Source organism: Zootoca vivipara, chromosome 6 (genome assembly GCF_965207765.1).
Source record: "Zootoca vivipara chromosome 6, rZooViv2.hap1.1, whole genome shotgun sequence".
Lineage (NCBI taxonomy): Eukaryota > Metazoa > Chordata > Lepidosauria > Squamata > Lacertidae > Zootoca > Zootoca vivipara.
The window spans coordinates 80,242,522-80,269,681 of record NC_142589.1 but is presented as its reverse complement, the minus strand read 5'-3'; the positions used below and the strand labels follow the sequence as shown (position 1 = coordinate 80,269,681).

At 46.9% G+C, this 27,160-nt stretch overlaps 1 protein-coding gene across 1 annotated transcript; it reads left to right on the top strand.

Annotated features, from left to right (window-relative positions):
• Positions 1-1,059: 1,059 nt before the first annotated feature.
• LOC118086689 (cytochrome P450 2G1-like) lies at positions 1,060-20,788 on the top strand. Its single transcript, XM_035118614.3, has 9 exons — positions 1,060-3,182; positions 7,169-7,331; positions 7,442-7,591; positions 9,530-9,690; positions 10,012-10,188; positions 12,420-12,561; positions 13,775-13,962; positions 16,969-17,110; positions 17,909-20,788. Exons 1-9 carry the CDS (start codon positions 3,003-3,005, stop codon positions 18,088-18,090), a joined length of 1,485 nt encoding a protein of 494 aa, XP_034974505.1. The 5' UTR covers positions 1,060-3,002; the 3' UTR covers positions 18,091-20,788.
• The last annotated feature ends 6,372 nt before the right edge of the window (positions 20,789-27,160 follow it).

Here is a 27,160-nt window from a genome sequence, read left to right as displayed (position 1 = left end):
CAGGCCTCCTGACCATATAAATTTTGAGAAAGGAGTTTTGCCAAGCTTCAATATGTTGTTGTTTTTATTATTATCAGTATTGTCTGAAACAAAAATAATAGTTTCGGCAAGACATTTAACTTTATTGTTGAAATTCGTCCTAAAAAAGAAAGATGTAATCTATTCCATATTTCCATATCTTTTTTGATTTCTTCCCATGTTTTCATATAGTTGTCTTCAAAGAGATTAATATTTTTTGAAGTGAGCCAAATTCCCATGTATCTAATTTTGGAATATATTTTTAGTTTTGTTTTATTTTCAATTTCTTTCTGTTCTGCCAATGATAGGGGTTTTTTTGCTAATAATTTAGTTTTATTGATGTTTAATTTAAATCCAAAAACGTTTCCATATTCTTTCATAATATCCATTACCTTAATCAAACTTTCATTCGGCTGCTCCGTTGTTACAATAAGATCATCCGCAAATGATCTTATTTTATATTTATTTCTTCCCAATTGGATACCCTTGATGTTCTCTCCCTCTCTAATTTTTTTTACATAAAATCTCTAATGTCAAAATAAATATTAATGGTGAGAGGGGCATCCTTGCCTCACTCCTTTACTAATTTCACATTTCTGGGCAATGGATCCATTTATCAAGATTTTAGCTGTTTGTCTAGTTAGTATAAATGGCTTGAATACCCTTTTGATAAAGGTAAAGGGACCCCTGACCATTAGGTCCAATCGTGACCAACTCTGGGGAGCCGGCGTATAGCTTCCAGGTCATGTGGCCAGCATGACAAAGCCACTTCTGGTTTAACCACAGCGCCACCTGGGTCCACAACCCTTTTGATACTACTCCCCAAAATCAATGTGGTGGAGTAACCCTCTCATAAATTTCCAAGAAACCCTATCAAAGGCTTTTTCTGCATCAACTGCCATTAAGACAGCCGGTTTGTCAATTCTCAAATCTAAATATTCCAAAAGATCAACTATAATTCTAGTATTATTCTGTATGTGTCTTCTGGGGAGAACATCTTTTTATGGTTTTTATTGTATTTTTTTATGTTTTGTTGCTGTAATCTGCTTTGAAGATTTTTATGGCATAGTGGTATACACCAGTAAATATTTTTATAAATAAATCTTATTGCTAGTTCCAGAATTGTTTTACTTCTGTGGGATTCACTTGACTTTCTTGCCAATTGCTACATTAGTCATTCCCCCCCCCCCCGCCCCTTCAAATGCAGTTTTGCAGCCCAGGCCTATGCACATAGAATCATAGAATTGTAGGGACTCTTAAGGGTCATCTAGGCCAACCCCCTGCAATGCAGGAATCTTTTGCCCAACATGGGGCTTGAACTTACAACCCTGAGATCTAGAGTCTCATGTGCTACTGATGTAGTGAAACCAGAACCTACCTGTCTCCATTTAACACAGGGGTTGGCAACCTAAGGCCCATGGGCCACAAGCAGCCCACTGGGGTCATTTAACTGGCCCATGAGCCCCACCCCCGAACTGAGCCGCCTGCTCGGCAAGTCCCCGTGTGCTGCGCTAAACCGGCGCAGCACGGTGTGCGGACTAACTTCCACAGTGCCGGAAATCGTGTCTGCACAGACGCCGACACCAGAAATCGCAGGCGTGGGGGCGATCTGGCCAACTGAGGGCTCTCCACTGGAGTTAACCGGCCCAGGCGAGGTAAACCTTGCTGACCCCTGATTTAACAAGTTAAGTGACCCACCCAAATCATATTGAGTTCAACTGGAGTTCCTCCAAAATAAGTGTCCCCACGATTGAATGCTTGCATTGAGCTTCTTAAACATTGCCTTTTATTGTGTGTCACCCTGGGAGTCTGGCATTGCAGACTGGTCATTTGACCAGTTTGCATTTGGTTCTGGCTTGCATTTGGCCATTGATAGGTGACCATTAAATCCCAGCTGTTGTATGATGTGCTTTAGTTAGCTGGAAATAAACAGTAAATTGCAAGAACTCGGGCCAGAAGAAAAATGGATTTCAAATATATCTTCACAAGGTTTTATTTGTGTGATGAAGAGTTCAAATACTAATCAATCCCAGTATAGTAGGCAAATAAAAATAAATTCCAGTAAAAAATCAGGACAAGGCCCTGTTTCGACAATTCTTCGTCAGCAAAGATTCACAGGTCAGAGTGTACCAAGTCTGTTTCACTTTATCACTACCCAAAGGAGTCTCAAAGCGGCTAACATTCTCATTTCCCTTCCTCCTCCACAACAAACACTCTGTGAGGTGAGTGGGGTTGAGAGACTTCAGAGAAGTGTGACTAGCTCAAGGCCACCCAGCAGCTGGATGTGGAGGAGCGGGGAAGTGAACCCGGTTCACCAGATTACGAGTCTACCGCTCTTAACCACTACACCACACTGGCTCTCACTGGCAAGCTGAAAACAAATTTTAATTTAGCTGTAACATAGAATATGTTAACTATGAGCAACCTTCCTCTGCTACTCTGGCCAGGCCTCTCTTCACTCCTTGTTCCTTCCAGCCCCTCCACTTAAAGGAGGCTTTTAGTCTTGCAATCATCTTCAAAAAATAAAATTTAATAGTTACAGGTAGGTAGCCGTGTTGGTCTGCCATACTCGAAACAAAATAAAAAAATTCCTTCCAGTAGCACCTTAACAACCGTGGAAGCAATAAGCAATTATCAGGAGTCCAAAAGGCGGACAACATGACTTTTGCCTAGACATTTGCGTAGAAAACACTAGATAAAAAAGTTAAAAGGCGATTGGCATGGGAATCGTTTACTCACATGTCACGAAGAATGTGCACACAAACTCTCGTGCTCCTGGAACAAATATTCACAATCCTGATAACCAGGAAATAGATGATTAACGTTTGGCATAAGTTTATTGGGATTAAAGCTCTCAACAGGTTGGCCTAGTACAGTTACATAATGCAGAAGGTGGGGCCAAATCCAGCCTTGATTCAGTATCTAGAACCCTGTCAAAATGGGACAGTTGTCGGCACTGCAACAGACTGGTAGTGACCCCCATCATGGACCTGGCCGGCATTGTAACTCTCCTCCTTGTCATCTGCTTGACCTGGCTCCTCATTTCGGCAGCAATGAGGAGCATATCGAGCCATGGGAAGCTGCCCCCGGGACCCATGCCGCTACCTGTGATTGGAAATTTCCTGCAGCTCAAGTCATCAGAAACCTTGAAATCCCTCCTCAGGGTGAGTTTACTGACTCTGGGAACCAGGGACAGAAGGCACAGTTCGGTTTTGGTTTTCTGTTTCTCAGTTTTCCAATCTTAAATTCAGTTCTCAATATTTCTGGAGAAATGTGCAAACTATTTTTTTTTTTAAAAAGAAATCTTCATGGAAATCTACCAGCATTTTATAGTGCAAATCATAGAATCATAGAGTTGGAAGAGACCACAAGGGCCATCCAGTCCAACCCCCTGCCAAGCAGGAAACACCATCAAAGCATTCTTGACATATGCCTGTCAAGCCTCTGCTTAAAGACCTCCAAAGCAGGAGACTCCACCACACTCCCTGGTAGCAAATTCCACTGCGGAACAGCTCTTACTGTCAGGAAGTTCTTCCTAATGGTTAGGTGGAATCTTCTTTCTTGATGTCTCCTTATGAACACAACCCCCCCCCCCCGCATACTGTTTTGACTAATGTGCACATTTTTTCAAGTGATTTCCCTGAATGTTTTAATTTGCATGCACCCTTTCCTGTGGTATCTTCATTTGTCATTCTTTGGCTGGAGATCTGCATTGCAAAACTGGGATCCATGTGCTTCAGTTTGTGCATGGTTTTGGAAAGTGAAAGGTTGGTAGATTAGCCTTCCAATGGAAGCAGAACCAGATTTCTCCCCTAGCCCTTCTAGGAACAGAGCAGCAAGAGCAGCGCCCAGGAGTCAAAAGGGAATTCAATTAATTAAAATGCACCGAGGCATCAGTTTGCCTCCATCTTTCTCCTCTTCCATTTCCACCCTTTCTCTTGCACAGGAATATGCTCAGACTACAGTGCTTCCCCAACTAAGTGTCTCTGTGTCTTCTTTGTGGCTTTCTGGATATTCTTGTCTCTTTGCCTCTTGCCAAAACACCTTCCTCCATCTCTCTCCTTGTATCCTTCTGCCTGCCTCCAGTTGGGTAGATTAGATGACGGTTGCCCTGTCCATCCAAAAGGTCTTTTATAATGAGCAACAACTTTGATGAAACCTGGTCCCCTTTCTTTTCATACACAAGGGAAGTAGACAGCAAATTTCTCCCACCAATTTTTGCAAACATGTTTATGGACAACCTACACTGACACCTTAATGTTTTAAAATGATGTAAAATGGCACGATAAACTCAATGCTATGTTTATTATTATTATTATTATTATTATTATTATTATTATTATTACAGAGACTGTATTAATTTTTATTAAAAGGGGAGTTGACACACTTGGTAATCTTTTGCTTCTGTTTTCTTTCGATCCATATGTTCACCCATTTGCCTGATGTTTGCCTGATGCCAACTTAGTTTAATAACACAAAAAAACCCCTTATCCACTCTTACCTTTGCACTGCCTTTTCTTGGCACAGGTCTGTTTTTGAAAGCTCCCTGTTTGAACACTTTCCCTATTTTGCCCTGGTGCTTTCCCCATGAAAACCAGCTCTTTACTACGGAATCAATCAAACTGCAATTCTTAAAAAAAACAAAAAAAAACACAAATTGCTGTTTGTTCCAATTCAGTGTTAAAGAGCAGGTTTTCCTGGGGCAAGTGGAGGTGCAAAAAGAGCATTACTGCGAGTAGAAGTAACAGTAGTAAATCCACTTGCCTAGCTTTGCAAGGTTGTTGTGAGGACCAAAAGTTGAGATGCACTTTCAGCACACCATGCTAAGCATGATTCTTGCTAACTTCGAAAGCATTTTTTTAAAACAACAACAACTTAACAGCAATCCTACATGTTATCTTTCACAACCCTCCCCTTCTTTTCAAACTTTCCAACCTGTTTTGCATTCTGGTAGGCAGCATTTTGGAGACTCTAAATTTGGATAGAACCATAGAATTGTAAAGTTGGAAGGGACCCCCCAGGGTCATCCAGTCCAACCCCTGGCAATGTACGGATCTTTTGCCCAACATGGGACTCGAAACCACGTGTGACGAAAAAGTTGGTTTTGCTGGACTGGTTGGATCTACAAGTGTTTCTTTCTTTTTCTTTCTTTCCCTGCCAGCAAATGGTCAATGAACGGCAGCCTCTGATTGGCTATGGTTCCAGGAGGGAGCGTTTAAAAGGAGAGGATTTGAAGAGAGACAGGAGGGTTGAGAGCGTTGGTTGAGGTGGGTTGGAACTGAGGTTGGAGAGGGCTGGAGATAGGTAGGGAGACTGGTTAGGAGACAGGTTGAGCTTGGCTTTAACCATTTGCTCTGCCTTTGAGAAAGAACTGTGTATTACAGTGGAAATTGTTAAGCAACACCTGCCCCCTTTCGATGCTCAGCTTTTTCCCCTTGGTGATGAAATACTGGTGTGTCAACATAGTGAGGCTTTTTGTTCAGGCGTTGCTGGCATCATATTTCATAAACGTCTTCATTTATTTAAATATTTTTACTCTTACGTTTTTGTTCAACAGCAGGATCCTCATGGCAGCTCGTTGGAGGTCTTGTGGTTTATTTTCCCCTGCAAAGAGAAATGGATCAGGCGGCGGGGAGGATTTTGAGCAGCAAAATGGACCATGAAAAAAGGATTAAGTGCCTGGGAATGCCAGCCACTGCTTTAATCAAATTTGCCCTCCCTGCCAGCGCCTGTTGTTTTAAAGAAAAATAAAAGTGTTGGATGATTCATTCTCCCACCTAATATGGAGTTTGGCTCTATATGAGAGAGTATGCTCCTCCAGCTGATGAAACCCTGAAGTGGGACTCTGAGCCAGGTCTCATAGAATTATAGAAAGGGAGTTGGAAGGAACCCCCAGGGGTCATCTAGTGCAGAAATCGCAGCCCAAGAACCCCTGGCAGATGGGCATCAAACACCTGTTGGAAAACCTCCAGTGTAGGAGAGATCAGCACCTTCCAAGGGAGTCTGTTCCACTGCCAAACAGCTCTGACCCTCAGAAAGTTCTTCCAAAGGAATGCTCACTCCTCCAATTGTGGGTGCCCTTTGTGGGACCACACACAGCCACTGGCAGAGGAACGGGGGTGAGGTGGGTGTTGTCCGCCCCGCGTGTCATTCCTGAGGGATGTCATGGCTGCCCTGCCTCCTGGAACATTTGCCATTTGCCGCAGGGGCGCCCCGTGGGATGCTTGTCCCACCACCATGGGTGGCTCGCTCCGCCCCCAGGTGCACAGCATGTGCTCTGCTCCAGGTGCCGGAGCAGTTAGCTCTGCCTCTGCGCACAGCACCCCCGAGCCACATAAGACTTGCCAGCTGGTTGTACTGGTCTGCCTCCCTGACGTCACAGTCGTTGGGGGTTCCTGCCAAACCCCGGTTCAAATAATCCAATCAGCTGCTTTGGTGGAGGTGGGGCTTGAGGTGAATTTAAGGGGGGCAGAGCCAATAGTAAGTGTGCAACTCCCGGAGCTTCACCCATCCATTTGTCTAATGCTTGATTGCAGGTTAACCATTTTCCTTCCAGGTAAGCGGGCGTTGCTGTGATCTTATGATGGTTGCTGTTAAAGGACCAGGAAGGAATTTTCCCTGCATTGGCAGGTTTCACCTTCCCCGTAGCAATTGTCACAACTTTGGCGGTTCTATGCCTTGGGCAGAATCCTTTAGTCTATCTTCCCTAAATGGGGTGGGGGGGACGTGAAGTGGTGACTCCAGCTCCCCGTGGCGGCAATTCCAGGGTTCCCCGTTAAAGGGTTGTTGTTTTTTAAAGGGAGTCACTGGGCATACACTGAAAGGTTATCAGTGAACTCCCTTGCATTGTGCGGAAAAGGGGGCTGGCTGGCTGGCTGTGCCCCCTCCCTGGATCCGATTAACCCTGATGTGCCTCAGCCCCCTGGCCAGGGGGCTGGGAGGGATATATGCCCAATGCCTGAGCCAAGGTTTTCCTACATCTGAAAGGGTTAATAAAGTTGTGGCCAATTTTAATCCCATAATAAGTTGTCAAGATAAAAAATTTTTTAAAAAATTGTCTAGTAGTACCTTATAGATCAACTAAGTATGTTCTGGTATAAGCTTTCGTCTGCATGCACAAAAAGTAGCCTTTGTCCTTTCTCCTGTGCAGCTGCGCGACAAATATGGCCCAGTGTTCACCGTCTACTTTGGAAATCGCCCGGTTGTGGTCCTCTGTGGGCATGATGCTGTGAAGGAGGCCCTGATTGACAAGGCAGAAGAATTTAGCGGAAGGAAAACCAACCCCACACTGCAAAGGACCTTTGATGGTTATGGTGAGGAGAAGGAACCCAGGGTGGTCCAACTTGCAAGGCAGGAGTCTTGTGTCTGCTGTTTCCTGGCTGCTATTCAATCCCTCTCCCCTTTCTCCTCCCCATGCCTGCAGGGGTGGTGTTTTCTGAGGGAGAGCGCTGGAAGCAGCTGCGCCGCTTCTCCCTCACCATCTTGAGGAATTTTGGCATGGGGAAAAGAACAATTGAGGATCGGATCCAAGAGGAAGCCCAGTTCCTGCTGGAGGAATTACATAAGACCAAAGGTGAGTAGGTCAAGAGAAGGGGAGGGAGGAGGAGGTCAGCCCCACCAGGCTGGGCAGAAGCATGAGTTCCAAAGCCCAGACAGGCTGGGGCAGGAAGGCTTTTTGTCCCAAAGGCAATGGCAATTTCTGGGCTCAAGAAGGATAACAGGCAGGGAGGAAAGAGCACATACTGTACTTTGCCCCCAAAATAGGGGTAAGTAGAGATAAAGGGCGGAGAGAGAGAAACAGTGCTGTACAGGACGAGGAATTTCCACCTTTCAAAACTAATTATTTATTTAACTTATATACCACTTCATATTTCAATAGAAATCTTTAAGCTGTTTACATAGCCTGAGAAAAAAATGCTCCGCAGAGGGAGCCCTGTGCCATCTAACCAGTAGAAAGCTCTTAGGCATGGATGAGATGGTTTTAATTTGGCCGCCCAGTAACAGAGGTTCTCTTGGGCGATCACAAAAATGGTGGTATTATTATTATTATTATTATTATTATTATTATTATTATTATTAGTACTCTGCCCATCTGACTAGGTTGCCCCAGCCACTCTGGGTGGCTTCCAGCATATATAAAAACACTGTAAAACCATAAATCTTAAAAAGTTTCCCTATACAGGGCTGCCTTCAGATGCTTCCCAAATGTTAGATAATTGCTCAACTCTTAGATAATTGCTGTAGAGGGAAGTGAGGGGCAGATGGGAGCCCATCTGGGAGAAGGAAAACTGAGCCTAAACTTTTGCTGCCTTGCGGGAGATCTTTGGGAGAAGAAAAGGCCAAGGAGTGAACCTTGCACAAACCCAGAGCAGAGTCCCTAAGACGATTCAATGGCGCCTTGTACGCTTCCTTCCAGCAACTCCTGTAGCCAAGCTGGTGCCAAACATATTGCTCTGTTTCCTTTGGACCACACCAGTATGGCTAAGAAGAGGGTATTGTCACCTGCGCAGCCCACGACCTCTATACAGTGGTACCTCTACTTACAAATTTAATGCGTTCCGAACGCACATTCATAAGTCGAACAAAATTGTAAGTCGAATCCCATAGGAATGCATTGGGAGAAAAAATTCGTAAGTCAAAGCAACCCTATATAAAAATTCGTAAGTAGAAAAAATCCTATCTAAACCGCATTCAAGATGGCGGACGGAGCTCTGTTTGTAAGTAGAAACATTCGTAAGTAGAGTTATTCGTAAGTAGAGGTACCACTGTACATACTGCCCAGGCTTGCACCCCATGGAGGTCACTTCAGTGCTGCTAACATAGTAGTTTGACTTCCTCTGCAGAGGTGCCCTCCACCTTCTCTGGAAACAGGTGGCCACCAACTCTGGTTGGCCACTATGAGAGCGGCGTAATGGCCTAGATCAGGCATCTCCAAACTCGGACCTCCAGATGTTTTGGAACTACAATTCCCATCATCCCTGACCACTGGTCCTGTTAGCTAGGGATGGTGGGAGTAGTAGTCCCAAAACATCTGGAGGGCCGAGTTTGGGGATGCCTGGCCTAGATGGACCTGATCCAGCAGGTTCTTCTAATATTCTTAATTAAAGTAATAAATTGCAACATGCATAATACTATTAAACAATAAAAGTAGTGTTCGGAATAGTTCGCTGTGGCAAATATGTAATGAAACATGGATGGAAAGCCCAGAGCCAAAGCACAAATTGTTTAAAAGGCCTGGGTGAGTAAAAAAAGGCATTCACCAGATGCAACAAAAGTGAGACCATAATGATAGCACTGAGCGAGCTCTCTCGGGAGGCTGCTCCATAGCCAGTGAAGGTCTTCATTCTAGTAGCCTGGAAATAGATATCTTAAGTTCTGGGTAGGTACTGCAGATGAGAATAGTTTGGGAGAGGACTTTGCAGGTGTTCCACAGTTCCTCACACTTCCCAAGATATCCTGGCCCCTTCAGCACAATGAGTCTTCCTTCTTTTCCTCTGCCCTGGCATTGCAGAGAAGCCTTTCGACCCGACCCTCTCCCTCAGCCGTGCCGTCTCCAACGTTATCTGCTCCATTGTCTTTGGCAACCGCTTTGACTACGAAGACAAGGATTTCCAGTCCCTGATGCAGATGATGAATGACAGCTTCCGGGAGATGAGCACCGCCTGGTCTCAGGTACCTGGTCGCAAAGCAGACAGAGCAGAAATCCATTTCCCAATCACACACCTTTCTGATATTGTTGGAATGGAGCTCCCATCAACTTAATCATCCCTGAGCATTGGCCTTGCTGGCTGTGCTCTGTGCCTGATGGGATTTGGAGTCTAATCTCATGCGGAGAGCAGAAGGGCACCAGGCTGGACAAGGGCCTGAAAGCCAGCCATATTTTATAACAGCCACTTACCATCTAGTGTGGCCTCCTTGGCTTCCAAGGAATCTCTCCTGACCCTCAGGAGGCATTCCTGGTCAGCTGCCGCTGCCTGTTCTTTCTTCCTGCAGTTCTATGACATATATGCCAGCATTCTGAAGTACTTTCCAGGGCCACACACCAAGATCTATGACATTCTGGAAGACATGAGAGCCTACATTGCCAAGAGAGTGGAGAAGAACAAGGAGACCCTTGACCTTAATGCCCCTCGTGACTTCATTGACTGCTTCCTCATCCAGATGGAAAAGGTACCCTGTTGGCGTATGAAATGAGGTGGGATTTCCACAGGGAGCTGTAGGTTCACACAAGGATCACTAAGTCGCACATCACTTACAGAGAGATGTGATCTCTAGACTGCCACAGGGGCTCTGCATATTCTGCTGCTTGCTAACATACCTTGCTAATAATAAAGGTAAAGGGACCCCTGACCGTGCTTTCGAACTGCTAGGTTGGCAGGAGCTGGGACCAAGCAATAGAAGCTCACCCCGTCACAGGGATTCAAACCGCCGACCTTCTGATCAGCAAGCCCTAGGCTCAGTGGTTTAGCCCACAGTGCCACCTAGTTCCCTACCTTGCTAATAATACACTTTGCAAATACTTCATGATCAGGTGTGCTACCATTTCAGTCCCTGGTGAACCTAGAATGTGCTAGGCAAGCATGTAAAATTATCATGCAACGTTCAGTGAATGCTGCTCACCAACTGAGAGACCCCTCCAGGCTTGTGCCTTATCACTGGGTAAATTCTGCAATGTGTTCTTGACACAGTGCATTAATGGTGGGTCTATTTTGGTTCCCTAATTGTTATGTAATGCTTCTCCAATGCTACCATGCTATTGCTGTCCGGAGGGGCTGGAGTGCTACAAAAGCGGTACACAAAAATAAAATATTAATTTTGGTAAGAAGTTGCAGGATACACACTCCTTTGAAATGAAGCAGTGTGACCACCCCAAAACCTTTGCAGGTGCAAAGAGTATTGAAAGCTGAATTGTGTACATTGTGAATGCACAGTAAAAAGGATCTCTAGAGCAGGCATCCCCAAACTGCGGCCCTCCAGATGTTTTGGCCTACAACTCCCATGATCCCTAGCTAACAGGACCAGTGGTCGGGGAAGGTGGAAATTGTAGTCCAAAACATCTGGAGGGCTGACATTTGGGGATGCCTGCTCTAGAGGGACCATAAGTTGGTTCAACTAAACCTCATACATTTTTTTAGTTGCTTTGTCTCTCCAATGTACATTGGAAAGCCTTCTGGCAGTCCCCTCACTGTGAGAAAGTCTCTCCTCTTCACAGAGGGGAGGGCTTGTGAGTGGAAGCCGCTCCCGCGTAGACAAGGGGGCGTTTTGGCCCCTCGCCTACTTGCCCTCGCTGCCGCACCTCCAGGAGCCAGCCAATAGGACTGGCACAGGGGCGGGGTTTAGCTGCACTTATTGCAGCCACGGCAGACCTCAGCCTCCATTTTGCGTCAGGTTTTTTCTTCGGATCTCCCGCCCACCCTCCCTTTAGGTCAGGCTAGGTTTTGACATTACTACGGACTTCGGTTGGTCGCCTTGGTTGCCCAAGGGGTCTGGTAGGAGTTTTTTGTCCATTTGGCAAAATTGGCTTATGCCTCTTGGTTTTTCGTCTACCTTGTAGAAAATCGTCACAACTTTGTTGGCGGTTAGGCATTGGTATATCCATGATGTGTTGGAGGGGCCAAGGTTCGGGCCATCGCCTACCCCTCCATCTTTAGGGTATTCTGTTAAAGGAATCCGGCCGTTGTGGATTCCGTCCGATGCCCTGCTGGTGGCTAGGGCCATGGCACAACCCCCGGTGGCATCAGGGGGAGCTTCCAGTTGTATTTGCATCAACAGGCTCCACCTTCTGGTTGCTAACCTTTGATGACTCCACGCCGAGCGGGGGGAGTCATCTAGTCTGTCCAATCCAATGCCTAAGCCAATACCACTCACATGCTGTAACCAATATAGTTGTGGCCTTTCCCACCCATTAACTATAATACATTGTGTCCGTGTGTCTTTATTTCCCCAAGTGGGTGGCAGGTTCTCGACTCACAAGTGAAACTACAGGGAACCAGACAGAAGACCTTTTTGGTAGTCACACCCACCCCATGGAAGGCCCTCCTGGAAAACGTCAGAGTTCAACAGCTATATAATTTTTCACAGACATCTGGAGGCAGCCTTAGTTTGAGAAGCTTTTAATGGTTGTTGTTGTTTTTCCTGTATTTTTGTTGGAAGCCACCCAGAGCGGCTGGGGCAACCCAGTTCGATGCGTGGGGCATAAGAAATTTATCATCATTATCATTAATGATCTGATGGGGTGACATGTGGCCAGTCTGCCTAGTTTCTCTTCACCCCCAACAGACAAGTGACGTCCTTCTTCCATAAAAGGACTATAACAGAGGCAGCAAACCTAAAACCAGCTCCCCCTACTTCCCACCTACATGGGGGAATCCTAGTGACACTGGCTTCCTGTTTGTTTTCAGGAGAAAGACAACCCGTCCAGCGAATTCAACACCAAGAACCTAGAACTCACCACACTCAATTTGTTCTTTGCTGGGACGGAGACCGTCAGCTCCACCCTGAGATATGGGTTTCTGTTTCTGATGAAATACCCCAAAGTGCAAGGTAAGGAAGGGAACCAGCACATTGCAGCCATGCTGATTAAAGCCCAGCCTAGCCTGTTGGGGGGGGGTGAGAAAGGGGGAGATACGACAGAGGTGTGTAAAGTTAGGCTTGGTGTGGAGAAAGTGGGTAGGAACAGTTCTAATCCAACAGAGCCATCCAGTGAAGCTGAATGTTGGGAGATACATAGTGAGGAACTACGGAACTCAACAACACAAGATGTTGTGATGGCCACTGGGACAGATTTAAAAGAGGACTAGACCAATTCATGGAGGGTAAGACAAACCATGGCTCTTAATCATGATGGTGATGCTGTACTTTCACTGTTGGAGGCAGATATGCTTCTGGGCCCCAGTTGCTGGGAATTGCAAGTCAAGAGAGTCATGCTTGTTTGCTTTCCAGGGGTGTCTAGTTGGTGACAGGGAGACCAGGTTGCTAGACTGCATGGGTCCCCCTTTGGCCTGCCCCAGCAGGGCTTTTTATATGTGCTGTTTTTATTCTCTGTATTTTAATAGACTTGGTTTTTTTTTTAAAAGAATTGTTTTTTAAACCACTGAGCCTAGGGCTTGCCGATCGGAAGGTCGGAGGTTCAAATCCCCGCGACGGGGTGAGCTCCCGTTGTTCGGTCCCAGCTCCTGCCAACCTAGCAGTGCGAAAGCATGTCAAAGTGCAAGTAGATAAATAGGTACCACTCCGGCGGGAAAATAAACGGCATTTCTGTGCGTTGCTCTGGTTTGCCAGAAGCGGCTTTGTCATGCTGGCCACTTCACCTGGAAGCTGTACGCCGGCTCCCTCAGCCGATAATGCGAGATGAGCACCGCAACCCCAGAGTCGGTCACGACTGGACCTAATGGTCAGGGGTCCCCTTACCTTTACCTTTACCTAATTATTTATTAAACGATTGCCTTCTCATATGCTTTTAGCTTTTTGTAAAAAAAAATATCTTTCTTGTTTTAATTTGCCTAAGCTGCCTTAAGTCTGGAGAAATAAAGAAACATTTGGCTAGGTTCAAGCTGAAAACTGAACTGCATTTTGGTGCTAGAAGTCTTAAGTGAACGGATAGCTCAGGCAGTGGACTACGAGACTCAGGGTCATGGGTTCGAGCCCCATGTTGGGCCAAAGTTTTCTGCATTGCAGGGGGTTGGGCTGGATCACCCTCGTGGTCCCTTCCAACTCTGATTCTCTAATTCTTCTTTGATTTAAATGCATTGGACAGAAAAAATCCACCAGGAGATTGACCAAGTGATTGGCCAGAACCGTGCCCCAAACATTGAAGACCGGAGCCAAATGCCTTACATGGATGCTGTCATCCACGAAGTACAGAGGGTCAGTGACCTCATCCCTATGAACGTGGCCCACTCCGTGATCCGCGACACTGAATTCAGAGGCTACATCATCCCTAAGGTATCAGTTGTGGGGCAGAGGAAATAAAAAGTGTGTGGGACACAACAAAATGGGTTGTGTGGACCACGCGCGGACTGTCTCACCAGAGTGGTGCATGCTCTAGTTATCTCCCGCTTGGACTACTGCAATGCGCTCTATGTGGGGCTACCTTTGAAGGTGACTCAGGAACTACAACTAATCCAGAATGCGGCAGCTAGACTGGTAACTGGGAGTGGCTGCCGAGACCACATAACACCGGTCCTGAAAGACCTACACTGGCTCCCAGTACGTTCCCGAGCACAGTTCAAAGTGTTGGTGCTGACCTTTAAAGCCCTAAATGGCCTCAAAGGCCCAGTATACCTGAAGGAGCATCTCCACCCCCATTGTTCTGCCCGGACACTGAGGTCCAGCTCCGAGGGCCTTCTGGTGGTTCCCTCACTGCAAGAAGCCAAGTTGCAGGGAACCAGGCAGAAGGCCTTCTCGGTAGTGGCACCTGCCCTGTGGAATGCCCTTCCATCAGATGTCAGAGATAAACAACTACCTGACATTTATAAAACATCTGAAGGCAGCCCTGTTTAGGGAAGTTTTTAATGTGTGACATTTTAATGTATTTTAATCTTCGTTGAAAGCCGCCCAGAGTGGCTGGGGAAAACCAGCCAGATGGGCAGGGTACAAATAAAAAAATTTTTTAAAATTATTATTATTATTATTATTATTATTATTATTATTAGAGATTAGCAGTATTCACGTTTGTGCCTTGCCACCAACATCTGCCCACAACTGCAATAGTTGAGTCTTCATCTGACACAGAATCAACCTGTTGGAGGCGGGATGAGGTGATGTTGACTTCTGTTATTGGTGGGTATTTGGCAAAGGAAAAGGACTGGATACCCTCCAGGAGAGTGGTAAAGATTTGTCATTCCATTAAGCAGCCTTCACCAACCGGGTGCCCTCTAGATTTCTCGCATGGCCATGCTGGCTGGGATTGATCAGAGTTGCATTTCAAAACATCTAGAGGGCACCAGGTTGGCAAAAGCTGACATTAGCCATAGTACTTAAAACAACAACAACCACAACAGCCAATCCTCAAAGGATGGCCAGGGCCCAGCTGATAAAGTCTCACCCTGAACAGGATGTAGGGGATAAATTTGATCCCATTTGCCTTGAAAGGCAATCCTACCAAATTTGCATTTCCTGCAACAATACCTGAATTGAAACACAACAGCCATCCATCCTTTGAAATTTGCACGTTTCTGAATTTTGAAGCCCAGTTACCCAGCCACATTACTTGTACATTTACTAGGGTGAAATGTGCATAACATGCACATATTAGTGAAAGTAGCATAGAAAAGTGCATTAAATCAAGTGAAATGGCCTTGCAAATTGTGTTCTTGACATCTGTTTGTCTATGGAAACAATGGAGGATTGAGCCCTTTGGGGGCCAAGTCAGACTGTTGGAAGGTTACAGTACCTGCTGTGGCTATAAAGACCCTGATAAGGGAGAGACGTGTCTTGTTGCCACTTTGGCAGGTGCATATACGGCAAAATTGCAGGCAGAAATGTGCACATTGGGAGGAATTTGCACTAAAAATGCTGGTGAATTTTCATGACAACACTATTAAAACGAACAAAAAGATTCACAAACTGATGTGGAAATATGGAGAATTGAACTTAAGAGGTTGGATGACCATCTGTCATGGACACTTTAGTTGAGATTCCTGCAATGAAGGGGTTTGGATCTCGGGGTCCCTCCTAACTCTACAATTCTATGATATTTCATAGAACTGAAATGGCCTTGCAAATTGTGTTTACATATTCTATGACATATGGCTGGGAGAATGCGGAAGTGAGAGACACTGAAACAAACAGCTCCCCCATCCTTTAGAGCAGGGTGGTCCAACAGGTCAATTGTGATCTACCGGTCATTTGCGGGGCGTTTCTTGTGAATTGCGGTCAATTGCGTGATCCTGATGGATCGTCCCAAAATTAAAATAAAATAAAATGGGGGGGGGGGGGAAGAGCTCAACAACTTTGGTGAAGCCTCAACAAATGTGAGTGTTCCTCCCCAAAAGAAGCTCAACAACTATGGGTCTGACTCCCCCCAAAAAGCTCAACAACTTTGGTCAATCCAATGGGTAGATCACTGCCAGGGTTTTTATAGTGGGAGTAGATCACAGTTTCTTGGAAGTTGGACACCCCTGCTTTAGAGGAAGTTGAATGAGGAGAGCCACTGGTGGACCAGGATGAGTCCCTCCAGCGCTGGGGATGTGTGTCCACCCAGTAGAGACGAGGCTGTCCCACTGTCAGGTTCCATGCAGGGGTCTCTGCAGGGCTACCACCAGCACCAGCACACTGCAGATCTCCTTTCTTAAAAACTTCAGCAATTAATGTAGGAAATGGGGCACCAATCTGCACCAAAGGTCTCTCCATCCCGGCCAGGGCTTGCCCAAGGCAACTTGCTGCATAAGGTGAAAGCTCAAAGGGCGCTTCCCCTCCCATTCCATGCACAGAAGCGAACAGGCCTGTTGCTGGATCTTATTTCCAACACTGGTGATGGGACAGTATCCTCCTGCGGCTAGTTTACAGGGTGCATGGGGACACACCTGGCCTCCAACACCTGGCCTCTAGTCCTCACCCTCCAGCATATGCCGCTTGAAGCAGCTGGCTCACTCTGCCTAATGGTAAGGCTGGACCTCCTCTTGGCTTAAGCTGGACTACAGCCAGAGGTGGAATGCCTCCCTGACCCCAGATGGATGCCCACAGTGATGCTTCTGTAGAGTGGGGGGACGGGGACCTGTAGATCAACTGACCGTTTGACCAGATTGCATGAGATTTCTGTGGGTCAGCTACCCACGTGGTGCCTTCACATTCAGGCAGGGCAGTCTGTAGATGTCACAGGGAGGAGTTGGCCGGTGGTCAAATGTGGCCGGTAATCCACCAGTTGAGGGATGGGCTGGAGAGCTTCTCTCTGGACTTTCCCCGAATCTTTGCAATTCTGATCTCAATATTCTCTCCTCTTTTTCCTAGGGGACAGAAATCTACCCTATGCTCCACACTGTCCTGTACGACCCCACGAAGTTTAAAAACCCATTTGCTTTCGACCCCGAGAACTTCCTGGATGAGAACGGGCGCTTCAAGAAGAACGACGCTTTCGTGCCATTCTCCTCAGGTAGATCCCTTCCTCTTAAACCAGGCTTCCTCAACCTCGGCCCTCCAGATGCTTTGAGACCACAATTCCCATCATCCCTGACCACTGGTTCTGCTAGCTAGGGATCATGGGAGTTGTAGGTCAAAAACATCTGGAGGGCCTGAGGTTGAGGAAGCCTGTCTTAAACACATTTTTTTCTTATTTTTTGCAAATGAGAACCTCCCCTATTCCCTTCTCCTTCACTTTATGAAGTTGTGAACCTGGGTCTCCTACAGAAAACAAACCTTCTTTGCATTGTGGCTTTTACTTGGTCATTTGTAGTGTTTACACACACCCTACTCCCTAACACACGCCATAATAAATAAATATGCAAAGGAATGGGGAGATGTTAATAACAAATATACAGTGTGGGCAAAATCTGCTGGAAGGAAGTATTGGTTGTAGGTAGGGCTTTGGTCGGTCAAAGTAAGGGACAAATTCAGGGGTGGGGTGGGGGAGAGAATCGGTTCCCTTCCAGCTCTACGATTCTATGAATCTATAAGCCCATTTTACATACACAGTCTGAAGAAATACTTCCTTTTGCCATCCTGGATCTCTTGTCCCTAAGTTCCACGGGATGACAGACACACACTCACACAAAGAGATCTGCCACAACAACAACAACAAAAACAGGGTTTTAGTCCTATAAGAGAGGGAAACTCCCCTCTCTCCATTCACATGGATTTCAGCTGTTCTATTCACACCCCAAGGACGTTGGACTTGACCTAAACCTGACCTCTAATCCCCAAACCCATGATTCTTCTCCCTTTTGCCTTGTAGGGAAACGGGTGTGTCTCGGCGAAGCGCTGGCCCGAATGGAGCTCTTCCTTTTTTTCACCACCACCCTGCAGAGATTCCGCCTGAAGCCCCTTCTGGACCCCAAGGACATTGACACAGCCCCCCAGGAGTGCGGCTTTGCCACCATCCCGCCCTTCTACAAGCTCTGCATTGTCCCACGTTGAGTGGAGACCAAATCGTGTCTTTCCTCCCCTGCCACTGTGCTTTTGCACAAGCTGGTCTCTCTGGCTGCTCAGGGAGAGGGGAACGGTCTTCTTCCCTTTCCTGGCCCTCATCCCAAGGGCTTTTGTAATGGGCGTCGTCAAGATTTTGCTCTCAAATTAGGCCTTGTTCCTACCTGTGGCCTGGGGTTCTATGCCTCTCTGTGTTTATCATCCTTCTTTCCCCATTGAGGCCCTTCTCATCCTCTCCTCTGCTGAGCCCAAAGAACTCTGGTGCCTCTTGAATTCCCATCTGCTTCCAAAGTGTGTTTAAGCTTTGACCTTACGCCTGAAAAGAAAAGAAAAAATTGCAGCATTTGCTTCTGGACTTATTGGTTGTTATATGCTGGCAGGTCCCAAGAATCGACATGGCGGACCCCCAACCCTGGCTCCTGCCCTGTTGCTGTGGACTTTCAAATAAAGCATGATGGAATGTGGGCATAAAGCCAGGTGTCCCTATTATGTGGCATTCACATGAGAAAAGCAAAGAAAATAATTCACAGGCAGGCCTCCTTTGATGGAAATGTCTAAGCTCAACTTTGCTCATACCACTTATTCGACCTCTTGCTGTTCTTCAGCACCCAACATGGCTCTCATAATATAGTGGCATCATCAACTAGTACAGAAAAGGTTTTTGTTTTCTGTTTGCAATCAAAATATATTTTATTATATACCGCATTGGCCCGAATATAAGCTGCACTTTCCCTCCAAATTGTGACCATGCATAGTTAAAGTGTGGCTTATATTCATGACTTTACAATATCACTGCTGAAACAGCTGCCCACAGGGGTCGTTGGGGGTGCAGGACAACAGCACCTGTCCCAACTGCAGCTCCCAAGCCTCCCCCAAACCGCCGGAAAGAAGGGGGAGGGGGGGTAAGGCCGCCGGCAAAGCGGCGCGGCTCCCTCCCCCCAAGAGCAGCCCAGGAGTGCGGGGAAATGGTACCTGTGGGATTTTCTTCTACATTTGCCATTTACAGGTGTGAGTGCCTGTGGAATTTTAAGGGAGTGGCTTATCTTCGGTATTCTCTCCTCCCCCCCTTTGAATTTTAAAGTTGTGGCTTATTTAGATACTGTAGAAAAAGTATGTGTCACCAAGCTTTATGCAAACATTTCTCTAGCACTGTTAGAGCACAAATGATTGTTCTTTCCTTGCCTGCTGTGCTTTGCATTCTCTCCTTGGGTGATGGGGGCTTAGGAGAGGGAGGTGGAAAGTGGAGTTGGCAGCCATGGAGTTAAGCACAGGATTCTGAGAGACTGGTGTGGCTCAGAAACTCACCAGAGGGAATTCTCATATCCCTGGTGTCTTCTAGCCCAGACAGAAAACATCATCAACAACAACAACAACAAGAACAACAACAACAATGGCATGTTGCTCTAGGCTCTGATATTCATTACTTCCCCTGCAGGCTCCAAACTCAAGATAGCACAACAAAATGTCATAATAAATCCATCACCCAGCAAAGCAATGCAAGAAAATTACCAGCAAACCCTTTCCCATCTAGATGTTCTAAGTGTTCTCTCACCAGTCCCCCATTCTAACTACAGTATTCAGGTGTGTGTGTGTGGGGGGGGGGGAATAAGAAATAGTAAAGGAGCTTCTCCTAGCTAGAAGCATCGAGGGTGCCCTCTCCACTCTGCCACCCATTCTAACAATTCAGGGGTTTGGGGAGAACAAGTAGACTATGGAAATAACTTCCCCTTCCCCAAACAATATATGCAGGTTGGAGCAAGTTGGAGACCTGGGTGAAACTGGTCCAAATTTACAGATAAGGGGCAATTTTTGCCATCCAACCTGTTGAATTCCTGACCCTCCAGGACACAAATAGCCCTTCTACTGAGACAGGGAAGGCATAAACTGGTGGGCATTGCCCAGCTGAAGGCTCTCCTTGGTTTGAGGCAAAAACTTGTGTGTGTGTGACATGTAGGCTCCTCTGTGCAACTGAGAGCTGGATTTGGGCTGAGAGGGGCCAATCGAGCTAAACTGACCTTTGCTGTCACCTGAGGTTTGTCCGTGCTTGTGTGGCGGGGTCATCAGAGGGTACATTTGTCTGGAAAACCAAACCAGTCCTTGAAATACATTCACCAGCTGAGTGGGGGAGAGGGGGAATGCTGGTGAGAATTGTTTCTATGGCAGCCAGTCTGGTGAGGAGCACTTGGGAGGCAGGGGAGCTACCACAGGACTCCTGGCAGTGGGGCACTGTTGTGAGGCAGGGCAAGACAGTACTGAGGACCGGGGGCATTAGTAGAGTGCAGAAGTCCTCCTGTTGCACCAAAACCCACCCATGACTCCCAAGCCTCCCCCAGCTGTCAAAATGAAGGGGGAAGGGGGGAATGTCGCCAGCAAAGCGGCACAGCTCCCCCCTTCCCCTGACGGCTTGGGGTGGGCTTCGGAGTCACGGGCGGGCGGCACGCCAAATGTCACCCCCCCCTCAGCGAAAACACTCAGGGCGGACCACACACCCCTTCCTCTGCCCCTGTGGATGACCTATCTGCTGGCAGTGGGACTGATGCCAGGAGACTGGGTAACAATACTGACTTAACTGCTCCTGGCAACCCTGAAATCGGTGGCCGAGAAAATTTTTCTAATTGTTTTTCGAATGCTTAAAATAAAATATTGATGTGCTTGCTGCCCTGGGCAAGAAATAAGTTGAAATAACAACTATGGTGTAATCATCTTTCTTCCACCCCCACCCACCACAATATGGGTTTATAGCAAGACTGGATTACTTTATAAGTCAGATCTCTAAGAAACACACACACACACAGCACTTGCATGTTAGGTATACCAGATATCCAGATTGCCATTTGCATCCGCAGTGTCATTTAAAAAATGTCTGCAAACCAAAAATAAGCAAATCAGCACCCCAATCCCATGTAATAAGACCTAGGAAAGATTGTGAACTTGTTGCTACCTTTTTCCCCGGGGCTGATTCTAAACTCTTCTGTCGCTGCTACACCAAAATCCTGGGTTCCTCTGTTATTTCCTGAGGTCAGCTAACACGTCTGCCTGTAGGAAGATGGAAAACTGGCTTCAAAGTAAACTTATGCTCAGGGCTATTCTTTATCGCCTGCCTTATACTACTAAGGGCTCGTCCACACTTTCCTTTGCTGCATCCTGGGGGAAGCAGCAGGGCATAAAAATGTGCTTGGACATAGACTGGGAAAGCGCGGACCTGTGTGGAGAAAGCACTGGGCAACAGGTTAAGTGTGGATGAGCCTGAGGTTTATCAAAATGAGGCTTATGTGAACCATTGACAAGATCATCTGCTATATTTGTAGAACGGACCACTCCTCAATAGCCAAAGAACTCCACTTTAATTGAGATTCAGAACATGGGCGTAGGTAGGGGGGGCAGGAGGGGGCAGCTGCCCCCCCTAGAAGCAAAAAATTAATGTATTTTACAGACCATAACCAGCACTTTTCCCCTCCAAAAACTGAAGTGGAAAGGGCTTTGCTTTAGCAAGAGCATCTAAGTCTCCCCCGGGGGGGGGGGGGAGAGAGACAGCTGTAACAAAAACACATCAAATAAATAAAGCAAAGTGGCTACCAGTAGTTAAGCAGTTAAGACAATGGAGCATATATCCCCAGGCAAGATTCGATAGCTGACCATTTCACCCTATTGTTCTTAAGTGGGAGTTGTTAATGAGCATTCAGGAGCATTAAGAGTTCTATTGGCGATTTAATGAGGGTGCAGACTCAGAGGATTCAATTTGACTACAGTGGCTCTGCAAGGCTAAAAGGAAGTGAATAAGAAAGGGGGGGCTGCAGCTTTGACAGACACAGTGATGTTTATAAAAAGCAGTGGTGTTCCAGTCTGCCCCTCCTGCTGCATCTGTATACTGTAAATCAGGGGTGGCCACCTCCCAAGAGACTCTGATCTACTTACAGAGTTTAAAACTGGGGGTGATCTATCCCCTTTTGGGGGGTTCAGGTCAAAGCTGTTGAGTTTTTTTAAGGAAGGGAAGCCCTGTTTTTTGGGTTTAGGTCAAACTTGTTGAGCTTCTTTTAGGAGGGAGGGAGGCCCATTTTTTGTTTAGGGCTTCAGGTCATAGTTCAACTTTTTTTAGGGAGGAGGAAAATTTTGGGTGAGCTTTTTTTTTAGGGGTGCCAGTGACCTACCAGTGATCTACCACAGACATCCAGTGATCTACTGGTAGATCACAATCTACCTGTTGGACGTGCCTGCTGTAAATCAAGCAGAGAGAAAGCTGCTTACAAGGCTCCTGTACATGCAGAGTTCCAGCATCACAGCGTCACCGAGAGACACCCACAAATATGAGTTATCTCTCTCTCTATTTCTTCCTTCCTTCCCTCCCTCTTCCATCCTTAATAAAATACGGGGGGGCAGATAAGCCCCACATAGAAAGCCCATCAATATGGGGGGATGACTCTCTCAAATACGGTATTTACCAGTAATTGGGGGGGGGGGAGGCACCTAGGCCTCTAGGAGTTGGCTGCTATGCCTAGGAGTAGGACAATTCAAGAAAGCAGAATGATGCATATGCTATGGTAATATATCAATAGAATCATAGAATTGTAGTCGGAAGGGACCACAAGGGTCATCTAGTCCAACCCCCTGCAATGCAGGATTTTTTCCTAAGGTGGGGCTTGAACCATGGTTGAAATATTATGCTGATATGCAGCAACACCTCGGAGCCATCGTGGCTGCGGCCGTGCCTTGCCTTGCCCGCCCTGCCACCCCCTCTCGCCTCCCGACCCTCCCATCCTCTCCAGCCAAGCAGGGTAGCCGCCAACGCTGCCAGCCCCAGAAGCACAAGGTGGCCGCTGCTGCCGCCGCCACGATATCATCAGGCCCGCTGGCCCTTTAGCCCCGCCCACATTCCCACTTTGTGGCCCCTCCCCTCCTGTGCCTTGGCCCCGCCCCTGAACGACCATGGCTTGCCCCCCCCCCCCTAGTTTTGATCCTGGCTACGCCCCTGATTCGGAAAGGAACTGGCTCACTCTGGACCAGATAGCCTCATCACCAAGATTCACAGGCTCTGCCTTTTCTGGTTTCAGCCTTTTCAAATCTCCTGCTCAGGCCAAATCTAAATTAATTTCTTATTGGCAAAAACCAGCAGTATCCAATGAGGATGGGACCCAGGTGGCGCTGTGGTTAAACCACTGAGCCTAGGGCTTGCTGATCAGAAGGTCGGCGGTTCGAATCCCTGTGACGGGGTGAGCTCCCGTTGCTTGGTCCCAGCTCCTGCCAACCTAGCAGTTCGAAAGCACGTCAAAATGCAAGTAGATAAATAGGAACCGCTACAGCGGGAAGGTAAACGGCGTTTCCATGTGCTGCTCTGGTTCGCCAGAAGCAGCTTTGTCATGCTGGCCACATGACCTGGAAGCTGTCTTCGGACAAACGCCGGCTCCCTCGGCCAATAATGCGAGATGAGCGCGCAACCCCAGAGTCGGTCACGACTGGACCTAATGGTCAGGGGTCCCTTTACCTTTACCTTTTTTCCAATGAGGATACTGACAGGATTTGCTAGTACAGATTGAACTATTTATGACTTTTGGAAACAGCTGCCACTTTTCCCACCCAGAGCCAAGGGTTTGGGCTTGGACTGTACTCTCCATTGATCCCAGCCACAGATATTCTTGAGACAGCCCCCTTTTCCCTTTCGGGAAGAGCTGCGGCTCAGGGGTAGAGCACTTGCTTTGCATGCAAAAGGTCCCAGGTTCTATACCTGGCAGCACCTCCAGATAGGGCTGTTGATTTCCCCTTCCTGAAATCCTGAGAGAACCACTGCCAATTCGTGTCAAGAGAATACTGAGCCAGTCTGGCTCAGAATAAGGCCTCCTGTGTTCCTTTTCCCAGTTTCGATGTTACTGAGCCAGCTCTAAGCGGCTTCTGTCCGCATATCCCAGCCTCAGCCCCCTGGCAAGTTGTGCGCAACAGTTCCCTGGCCCTCGCCAGATATCTTCAGCCTTTGCACACATGGATTTTGTTGCTCTCACGTGGCTGAAGCCCATGACAATTTGGGCAACACATATTGTCCGAGCCGCAGAATGTTTTCCTTACACAACCTACTTAAGTGGCTCCTTTTTCAAGGACATAATGAGGAACTTGTTTGGACCAACCCTTTGAGAGGTCTAGCGTTACCCTTTTGTGCTCAGGGTGGATTCCCCAAAGGCTAATCCTGTCTTTTCACAGCCTTTTGTCCTTCGTAGATTCTCTTTCTTTCCCTTGCTTGCTCCTTCTGGCATCTCAGGGAACTGTGACGGTACGATTAGGCACAATGAGTTTGGCAAGCCCTGGGCGCCTGATTGTGTAACTGGCACTGGGCTGCCACCATTACTCTGCAGCTGAAAACAGAAAGCATGAACAATGGTTAGAACCAAAGGCCCAGACCATCAGCAGTACAATTGAGTGGGTTTTTATATTAAAAAATACATGGATATTATGTTTACCGGGGGGGACCACCTTTGGATCTTTTGGGCAGGTCATAATTCTTAAGGAACACTGGACAGAGATGTATGATGTGGGGCATTTATATCATTCAGATATGCTGAGCCAAAATTGGTGGGAGTGGTGGGGGCTTTGCTGCAGTGGTGGGGGAGGGAGTAAGGTGCCAAGACAGATACAGAATACCTCTGTTAAGGTGGGGGGGGGGGAAATCCAGGGTGAGAGACTACTCAACAGCCCAGCTCATCAGGGTGCAAGTACCAATGGGTCCATGCAGTCAGTAAAAGAAGGAAGTTCCAGCCAAGTACTGTAATTTGGAGCAAAACAGTGGTCAATAGACCACAATCATTATTGTTGCACGACAGGTCCCCACAGGAGTAAGAACCCCGAGCATGGGGTGACATCCTTTTTCAAAACTTCCCTCTTTCCCCTATAATACACTTCGAGCAGCATCATTGATACATCATCACTACATCACCAGCATGTTGCAAATGGGGAGGGGTACACATGGGTTACACAAGTTCAACATTAGGTCACTTGATCAGGCACCTTTCCCAACACCTCTTAAATCCCCATCACCGAAAGAACAATAAATCTCTTTACATCTCCTTGCCCTCAGGACTTGACTGGAAGATGGGCTTTCAGAACACCTGACTTGCTCAACTGCCTCTGCGGATGTCTAGTGTTGCCCCCTTGGTGGGGGGCCCGTGTCTGTGCTCACACACTTGGGGAATTATGTTCCTGCTGCCCACATGACTTCCTGCTTCTTGGTTCATGGAGGGAGGTGGAGCCCAAATTCACCTTTCTTTAAGGGTTTAAAATGGTGTTGGAATGAGGAGACACGGATAATGTATGGATTTTCTGCAAATTTATAAACCTAGATGTGCCCCCCGTCATTTCCGTAACACTCATGAAAGCCTGTCAAAAGTGTGTTGTGTTGGGGGGGAATGACCTGCCGCAGGTTGTCTACATTGCGCTGCCTGTCAGAGGCATCTCAGGTCTTTTCATGCCTTGATAAATATTAGTCAGCTGAGGCCATACATGTTTGAGGTATGGAGGATCAGTTAGTGTTCTCACTGCCTCGCCTCTGTTGACAAGGGTTTGAGTGATTGGTGGGTAAACAAAGGCACTCAAAGTGCAAAGTCAGGCTCCCAAAGAGAGAGTTATTCCCTTGCAGGGGATTGCGTAACACCAGCTGCAACCCAATCTCGTTTTACATAACTGCTGATACAAAGCTCAGCCCCCCACCTCCTCGCCTGCTTCTGTTGATCCTCTTGCTTGCAGAGCACTTCCCAATCTCTAATTGATTTTAATGCTTGTAAAATGCTTTTCTGTTTGCTAATGTTTTAAATGAAGCAATCATCAAGCATTCTTGACATAGGACAGTTGCCTGAAAGGCCAAGGCCACTGAGTTGAGAGTTGACAACACCTGTTATTGATTTTGAGGTAGCCATGAGTTTACCTGCTGATGCTAAAGCATGGAAGTGCCTCGTTGTTCCTTTTAAAAAAATGATTTTTATTAAAGATTTCAATTTTTCGAAATAAACATTTTACAAACTTTAAGATTTCCACTGACTCCCCTTCTTCTCCTTCCATGGTTTGTTTTGCATATGCATATCCTCTGTTCCTGCATATTTTACCTTAACCATTCAAATCAGATTTCTGCTTTTACAACAATCTATTATTATAATCCCCATGATGGGGTGAGCTCCCATTCCTTGGTCCCTGTTCCTGCCAACCTAGCAGTTCAAAAGCACATCAAAGTGCAAGTAGATAAATAGGTACCGCTATAGCGGGAAGGTAAACGGCGTTTCCGTGTGCTGCTCTGGTTCACCACATGACCTGGAAGCTGTACGCCGGCTCCCTCAGCCAATAATGTGAGATGAGCGCCACGACCCCAGAGTCAGTCACGAATGGACCTAATGGTCAGGGGTCCCTTTACCTTTATTATTACTTACACTGTTGAATTTATCTTAACGCTGCCAGCCTTTTCAGCTGCGTATAGTTGTTTTCCACATATTCACCGAATATTTCCCACTCATCTTTAAATATCTATATGTTAAACCTGCGCATTCTGCAAATTCCAACATCTTAAGTTGCCAATCCTCTTTAGTTGAGACCTCGCTCACTTTCCATTTTGGGGCTAACAAAACATGGGCTGCTGTTGCTGCCTACATATGCAGGCTTTTCTGACACCTAGGGATTTCTGTCTGGATTATTCCCAATAGAAAGGACTTTGGTCTTTTTTGGGAAAGCAATTTTAAATATTTTTCCCCAACTCATTATAAATCACTTCCCAAGGAAGTGCCTTGTCATTCTTTGGGCAGCTGGAACCCTTGCATCACATGAATTTTTGAATGGGTCTCATTTTCCAAGTGGTGCCCTGTTGAAATTGCCCTGGATGAGACAAGACTCCCAAGCCTTGTACGAAGTCAGACCACCCAGCCCCAAACAGTTTACTCCACTCAGAGTTTGTTTCCGCACCATGGGGTGGAGAATCTTCAGGCAGGGCTTTGGCAGTGGCCTCTAAACCATGCAGAGATGGGAAGGACAGAGAGAGAATAACCTCCCTGTGATGTTTCAAGGTTTTCTGTGCACAAGGGGAAAGGGAGTGCTGTCAGGC